An 8,223-nucleotide genomic window follows, 5' to 3' on the forward strand; every position below is an offset into this window, starting at 1 on the left:
TTAATCAAATAAATTTTTCTGATATTTTATCCAGATACTCATAATTGAAACCAGAGCAACATAAAAATGTCACATTCCAGGCATTAATAAGACCTAAAATATGTTGTCCTATGGCGCCGCAGAGGCGATGGGAAAGACAGAGCCCACAACAAGAACGACAACAACATAAAAAGCCAAATTAGCAATGTTTCACATCAAAGTGCACATTAAATCCGAGACGATATAATCACACAGAACCAGACGATGAGGGGATGAGTAACGGGCAGCAGTAGAGGAATGGTGGGTAGGTAGGTACTTTTCTATAGTATGCGACGGGACATACAAAAAACATAATTAACCGCGACCGTCGACGACGCCCCGACGACGTCAACGATGCCGACAAAGCTCAACGACGACCTACAGAAACCGAGACCGAGGCACAGCCCAAGGGTCCCACTTGCTTATGCCTCGCACCCTCGTTTAGGCTTTAGGTTAATGTGACATACGCAGCTGTTGCCGACTTCGTTCTGGGCTGACTTTTGCAAATTACACACTTTTGAATATAAAGTACTCACAACAACATAACATACATATACGAGACATCCACTCGTTGGTGGCCTTTTTAATGGCCTCCAGCGCGCCTCTGTATAAGAGTTTTGTTTAAAATTTATTTCTAGGCACAGTCATGTGGCTGGGGCCTAATGGTCTAGACGCGGGCAGCACCAGCCAGTAATACCCAGGCCCACCCCCTCCACACTCCATTGAAAAAGAACTCTTTTTAACACTGAAATTGCATTTTCTCTCACTCGAGCTCTTCGGCTCTGAATTGCAATTAAGCTTGAAATATGAGTCCAAAGACACAAATGACGCAATTTTCTATTTCTGCAAACATTGATTTATGAATGAAACCCAATTTTCGCAAAAGCCAAAAGATGGACATTGCAATTTGCCCATTTGCCTCTTTTTCGCTTTCACTAAATTCAGAATTTCATTTTGTAATTCAAACTTTTATTTCATCTATCCATGACAGAGAGATAGAAGCACTCATCAAGTAGTCCCACAAAATATGACCTGAGGTAACAATTTCATGATTCATACTGCAGCTGCCAGTTATAGAGGGAAGAGAGTTTAAAATGAAGTGTTACGAATTTCCTTTTTTGTATCATAAGACTCTCAGTAATCGTAGGCGATAAGGCTTTAATTAATGTCATTAAGTAAGCTTAACTTTAGTAGGTGAATTTAACTCTGAAGTACCTTGAAATCAGAATGTAGAAAGCAAAACGAAGTGTTCCCGATCCCATTAGGATCATCAGTAACAACCGATGTAAACTAATTTATGAGTTAAGCCACCAAATTCAATGTAGGTGAATGTGGATAAGGGCAATAAATTTAGAACTATATACGACCCAAGATTTTCTATGTATCAGATTTCATTTATAATGAAAATGAACTATTAGTTTCATTTTCCCATAAATCCTTCTTTATCATCGAATTCTTACTTGTTTTTAATTAATTTTATATATTCAACTTGTCCCATAGTTCATGCGTTCATTAAATTCGCGACCTAAGAGAAAAAAAGGGATTTTAATTACCAGTTTCGGTGGCTAATGATTATAATTGACGACAACTTACGACGACAACTTTTCCTTAGAGCCATTTCCAGGGCCATGCGATAGTTTGTTAGAGGTTCCCAATCCTGGCGACTGCATGATGGCAAAGCGGGTTCTTCAATGCATTCCAAAAAGGTTAAGATATCTAACTTGTCCTGCGATAAAAGCTGGGGAACGAATTCCTCCAAAATACGTAAAAATGGTAAATTATCGGGAGCAGCCGTCGGCCTGTTGGGTGCGATTTCCGAGACAAATAATATGCCAGCGCGATGTAGAGTGACAACGGCGGAGCGATTCTTTAAAAGATTCGAATTAAATGTCTCCGCTAGTCGCCTGGCCAATTGAATCAACTCTATGAATTCAGTTGACTGTGTGATGGGATTAGCAACTTCATCATTTCCCATTTCCTTTATCTTTTTATAGACACATAGACAAGTATGCAATATTGTCATGCCATAGTTAATGATATTTATTTTTAAGGCAAGTTCCATGGTCGCATTCAAGATATCGCCGAAGAAGTTAAAAAACTAAAATGGCGAAGAAGCATAATAAAGGATTTGATTGTTTAGGAATTGGTAGCTTTCTTACCCGATGATAGTGCTGAAATATTATGCAAGCCCGCATTGTGGGCATTAAATTGAAGGACACAAGCTTGCAGTATCCACTCAATATTCGCCTTTTTGAATGCAGATCGTCAAAAGAATCCTGTGTAGGCAATTCTTGAAATACATTTCGCGTTACAAAGCTATCAAAGAACTCAAACTCATTGACAGTCGAATGATACTGCAAGGAACGAATCGACTGATTGGTATTCTGACGCAATTGATCACCAAATAGAACTAGCAAGTCGCAGGAGGAAGCAAAAGCCTAGAAATTGTAATAAATTTTTGTTGGGATTTCAACTATTTTTGATCCAGATTAAAAGTAATACTCACATTAGCCGTAATGGTTAGATTCGAATTGTTTTCTATAACCATGAATGAGGCAAAGAAAAAGGATTCTAAATTTTCCTTTAAACCAATACACAAGTCGTCTACGTCCACATTATCTGATGCCAAGGAATTCACTTTCTTTAGGTCCCAACTGAGACTGAAAAATCCAAGTTCCAAATGAAGATCTAGAGCTTCATCGGGTAGATTTTGATTCTGCAGTCGCAAGCGAACCGTATCAGCAATATTCCAATCCTTGAGATCAAAATAACCATGCAAAGAGGCGAGTACACGAAGTGAGATCAGCAGACGTTGTGGATTCTGACTGGAATTCTCCCAAGATAGATATGCACTTTCGTAATTGTTGACGGCCTTCGTCAACAACTCCTTGCTATGTGCCGACGTAGAGGGTATTTGATAAATACATTCCAGAGTTGCAGCAGCCACGCGTAATACGGATATATTTTCATTATGAAATACGATTTGCTCTATTAACTCCATCAGTTGATCAAGTTGCTCTCGATTATCGTCCAATTCATAATGCACAATATTGATATATTGAGGAAGCTGTAGTAGATTTACCAGATTCTCAGAGGAACTGCCATGTTGGGCAAGTAATTGAGGCATTGCTGGGGCCAGAACTATAGTGGCTAAGTCCTGAGCATTTTCTTTGGGTTTTCTCACCAAAGTCTTGGTATATCGTCCAGCTGGTATCCTTCCGGTTACGGCTTGTTCAACACCACGTGTTAGAATCTCAATCAGCGTTGATATGGCAGGTGATTCCATTGCGCTGGGTTGTTGAATTAACATCTGAACCATAATGGACCAATCTATAATGCTGGCATTGAAATCAATGAAAGCATCTACCAAATACGCAGCGTGTTCGTGTTGGCCAAATTCATGGAAGAATTCAATAATAATGCCTATATGACGCTCCGGTGGATAATTTTCATCCATAAGCCGTCGATATTGAAACATCTTCGCTGCAGCCTGAGCGAGACCACGATTGGCAGCAAATATAAGCTGCTCCACAAGCAGATATTGCGATTCGTCCAGCATATGCGAGGAAGACCTACAGAATTTCTCTAACAAATTGATGGCATGCTCGCCCAATTCATTCTCCTTTTCCAAAATTATGGCCAATAAATCGTTGATGAAATTCTTGCATAGTTCCAGACAAGTTTTCCGCATATCACTCTTAGCATATAGCTGATCTAGAGCCTTTATGGCACATTCTTTAACCTTGCCGCACTCATCTCGAAGTGCTTGGAATATGTATTCAATATGTTGAGGCTTTAAAAACGATTGAGGATAGCTTTCAAGCCACACAAAGCATTCGGCTATGCAGAGATAACGTATATCATTGACCACATCTCGTGATCGCTCCCGAAAGACGCATTCAAACATCTTTAGCCAGAGGGCTTCGAGTTTATCATATTCTATGCCGGTTAGATCATTCATTATTGTCAAGATCTTCAAACCTAAAAAAGGATTGTAAGGTATAAAGTCGAAGTGTCGTTAACAAGGATCTCTTACCTATCATGGTGCTAGTATGCCTGAAAGGACGTACCTTGGATTGCGAGCATGCCATTATAAAGCCAGTCACATGATCAAGAAATACATCATCATTGATAATAGTCGTGGCATCTAATGTCATAAAAAAGCATTTCACAAAGTTCTCCAAAATTCTCGTAAATGCAGCACCTGATTTCTTCGTCAAAGGATAGTAGACACTAGACTATTAGAGATCAGAGAGATTGGCTTAATTAAGTTCTTATTTATATACTTTTTTGATACAAACATTACAAAAGTGCGTAGTTCCGGCTATTAATATATCCGTGTACGATTCCAGTATTAAAACGGTGTCTTGTGGCAGTTTATAGTGACTGCCACTGGCCTCGATCACAAATTGCAGAAAAGCGACTAAAGCATTATTGGGATTACTCTCATATTGAGCTATCCAATTAGCAACAATGTCCTGAAAGCAAATGGAGTTCTTCAAGTATGGCAAGCATTTGTTTAATCTTAAACTAACCTCATTACGGAGACCTTTATTAGTAGCTTGCTTGAAAAGGCTCGTGCTTTTGCCGCCATTCTCATCTTCATCCACATCTGACTCCAGGCCACCATCATGGCTCCCATCTATGTCTCCACCAATCGCATCGCAGAGCACATCGTCCTCTTCGGTCAGTTCCACATCCTCACTGATAATATCATCATCCGCCACTGAAATATCACTTGCTTCGTTGCTCATTAGAATTACCACGGACTTTCTTCAATTAATTTATGTAAATAAACACCCAAGCCGGCAAGAGAGAAAGCTGCTGAAAAAGAAACAGCGTTGCCAGACTTTCGCAAAGTGTGTGACCAGAGTGTCGTGGAACCAGAGAGTTAGTGGCATTTTGTTCATGCGCTATTGCATTAATAATAAGTCAATAATAAGTCATTAAATATTAAACCTAATTGTAATTTAATTGATTTTGTCTGAAATTAAACGAATCTTGATTCATTAAGATTTAGGCCCGGGGGAAACCCACCCGTCACACACACTCTTTTAAAACTGGATCAGTTTAATTCCCATTGTTGAAAAATAAAAAAGGAAACCCATTAAGCAGGTTTACATCACAAAAAACTGCACTTCAATCAAATTAAAGGGACGAGAGTGCAGTTTAATCCTTTTACAAACACATTAAAATTTCCTAGAATCTGTTGTCCTAGCTCTTTACCATTTCTTCTTTGCACGCTTTTGTTCTCTAGATGTTGGAGAAAAATGAATGAAAAAGACGTAAAAAAAAAAAACTATGAGAAAAAAAGAAAACGAATTGAGAGTCCAAAGCTTAATTCAAGCATTTAATGATAATTACAGCGACCATTAGCAATTGTCTGGCGGCAATAATAACAAAGTGCACATAAAAACCAAAAGACTAGGGAATGAGCTGCTTCTGGTTGATATACCGGGCAATGAAAAGAAGCCGATGGAGAATACGCTGCAGGAGTCAAATGTGGGTGGGATAGCATGGTTGGGGGGGCTAAAGGGGTTCCTTTTTTTTTTTGTTGTTTTCGTAGTACTAGTAAAAAGAAGACGTGCCGCGCTTTTCAATTACCACAAGCGCATTGCATGGCATAGCATGGATGGCATGGCATGGTTGTCGCAATCTAATGAATTGTTAAATTATGTAATGAAGCGTGTACTTTAGATAAATGAAAACTAATTAAATTAACTTTGGCAAGCAGTGCAAAGAGCAGCGCAAACTTGCCGCCGCCACGTTCACCCAAAAATGGATCAAGTAGATGCCGATGATGATGCAGGAGAGGAAGTTTATCTTCTTTTGATTGCCAAAAAGTGAATTTAATTTTTGTTGTTTGCCAACATTTTAGTGGAGAAATTGGTAAACTAATTGCTTGCGACACACATACACACACACACACACACACATGCATATGAAAAGCAAACACATTTGTCTAAGCAAATAGGGGAGAACGAACTATCCACAACAGATTTCCCAACAGCTCTCTCTGCCCTATATACAACAATTTTTGGCAATTAGGCACGTTCGCCCAGCATAAGCTGTTATGGTTAATTGCCTTGGCATTTTCTCCATCACCTCCACCTTGGGTTCCACTTCTGTATTTAATGAGTCATGCGATTCGATTTCGAGTACGAATCTCCACCCAACTCCCCTCATATGCGTCACGTAAAACATTAAAATGAATGAGCGAGAGCATCGCTTGCACATGACAAGTAGCACAAGGTAATAAATTTGCTTAAAATAGAGATTAAAACTGTAACTTAAATGGCAGCCAAATGGAATGGAATTAAAGCCAATAAAGCATATGGGCAATTACAATTCAAACGTAAGTAAACGTGCTTCAATTGACCTAAAACCCTTATAAGAAGCCAACGCATAACATTTGGCATATATGTATTTACTTCAAGAAAGGATAATAAGTTGTTTTCCATCATATGGCATTTGATATTTTATTGAATTAAATTAAACATGATTTCCTGCCACTATGCCAAACGTCTCAATTAGTCGAAAAGTATTTGCACAGCTTCCACTTACTTGTCAAAGAAGTTTTTCCTTTGAGCAATTTGTGAAAATTGATTTATGACATTTCATGCAGCTTAAATTTCACTTTTTCCTGCTGCTGACAGCCTCAAGGAAAATCGGAAAAAAATCATACACATATACATATACATACATACATAAGCTAAAACAAATGGCAGAGATAAATCCATCATCATCATCATCAAGGAGGGTCCTCGCCCCACCAACCACATCTATCCAGGCGTTTGAACAAATTGACTGAAAGCAATTTGCTTACCAAAAAAAAAAAGAAAGTACCTACATAAATATATTACTCATACGCCGTGTTCTACTTGCTCGGCTCATTAGCGTCATAGCGTCTCAGTTTTTGGCGCACTTTCCGTGGCACTTAATTTAAATAAATTGACAGACAGTTGAAAGCATTGTGTGTATGTATATAGAGGCATAACAACAACAACAACAACAACAACTCGCTGCACATCAATTTTGATTAAGTTAATTGAATGGTTTATGAAAACGCAACAACTTATTAGTTATTAGAGCCAAGTGCGATGCTGGTACATTTCAATAGACTCTAAGCTATTTTTCGAAAATTTAATATCTGCAGTTATTGCGCCACAAAGCAAACTGAAAGCAGAAACAGAAACTTTAATAACAGAAAGCATGCCTTTAGCTAAAAAGCAATACTCCTTTGTCGATGTGAGCAAACACACATATCCTCCGAGAGATTTGTGGGCAAGTGGAGCTCTCTAACTATCGTTTTGCTATCTCTGTGTATGGTCATAGATACATAGATGATATATATTTCTCTCTCTGACATATATGCGTGTGCGTGCGTGTCTGGATAGAGTTATGAGCTCAGCTCAAATACGAGAACTATGTTGATAAATTAATTTCAAACTCCAAGTTTGCTGCCACAGTTTGCCGGTTTTGTCTGTGGCTCGACTGGTTGCTGGTGTTTCCAACTTTGCCGCCATTGCTCTCACATTTACTTTATTTCATAATCAACTTAATAGAGGGCAAATGTTACCAGAGATGTCTAAATTTAGGTCAACATGGTTAGCCACATTAGCAACAACAACAATACAGCCAGAAGCAAAAGGAGCCAAAACCAACAAACAAACAATTGGCCAAATTGTAGTTGTCTGTCTCTTTGTATGCCACTACTATCTGTCGGACTGTCAGCTCAACATCAACGCCTTAAGTAAAATAAGACCACAATCTACAGACACACATATACTCTACATATGTTCCTCATAGCTCTGTGTCCGAGGGTCCGAGTGTCCGTGTCCATGTCCGTGTGTGTGTGAGTGTATAAATGCAAGCTTAATTGCTTCTTAAAACTACCAAATACAAACATGTAAATATTCAGTGCATTGAACTCTTTCAGACGTTTAGACAGTATTATTTGTGTTAGAAAATTCTATTAGAATCCTTTTACACTATGAAAAGTCAAATGTCCCGGTGGCAGATGATTTCAACTTTTCGAGACTAAGAAAATGAATATCTAAATGATATAGAGACAACAAAGACCTTAATTGATTCTCCAATTATATTATGAATATTTCAAAGGCTTGAGTTCCATTGCAATTTAAATCTAAAATGTCCTGTCAAAACTCATGGGCAGTATTTGAAATGATAAACCGTGACACGGTA

General features: G+C 38.6%; 1 protein-coding gene across 1 annotated transcript; it reads right to left on the reverse strand.

Annotated features, from left to right (window-relative positions):
• Positions 1–1,502: 1,502 nt before the first annotated feature.
• SA2 (Stromalin 2) lies at positions 1,503–4,772 on the reverse strand. Its single transcript, XM_068294968.1, has 7 exons — positions 4,554–4,772; positions 4,320–4,496; positions 4,055–4,256; positions 2,525–3,999; positions 2,178–2,456; positions 1,612–2,116; positions 1,503–1,543 (listed from the first exon to the last, which is right to left on the reverse strand). Exons 1-7 carry the CDS (start codon positions 4,770–4,772, stop codon positions 1,503–1,505), a joined length of 2,898 nt encoding a protein of 965 aa, XP_068151069.1.
• Positions 4,773–8,223: the final 3,451 nt, after the last annotated feature.

This window comes from Drosophila tropicalis, unplaced genomic scaffold (assembly GCF_018151085.1).
Source record: "Drosophila tropicalis isolate 14030-0801.00 unplaced genomic scaffold, ASM1815108v1 contig_845, whole genome shotgun sequence".
In the NCBI taxonomy this organism is placed as follows: domain Eukaryota; kingdom Metazoa; phylum Arthropoda; class Insecta; order Diptera; family Drosophilidae; genus Drosophila; species Drosophila tropicalis.

Bases quoted from the DNA above. Each gene is read 5' to 3' on its own strand.
- SA2 (XM_068294968.1), bottom strand. From the start codon at position 4,772: ATGAGCAACGAAGCAAGTGATATTTCAGTGGCGGATGATGATATTATC. The intron at 4,497-4,553 runs GTTAGTTTAAGA...ATTTGCTTTCAG, and splicing joins ATAAAGGTCTCCGTAATGAG to GACATTGTTGCTAATTGGAT. The intron at 4,257-4,319 runs GTTTGTATCAAA...GATCTCTAATAG, and splicing joins GAACTACGCACTTTTGTAAT to TCTAGTGTCTACTATCCTTT.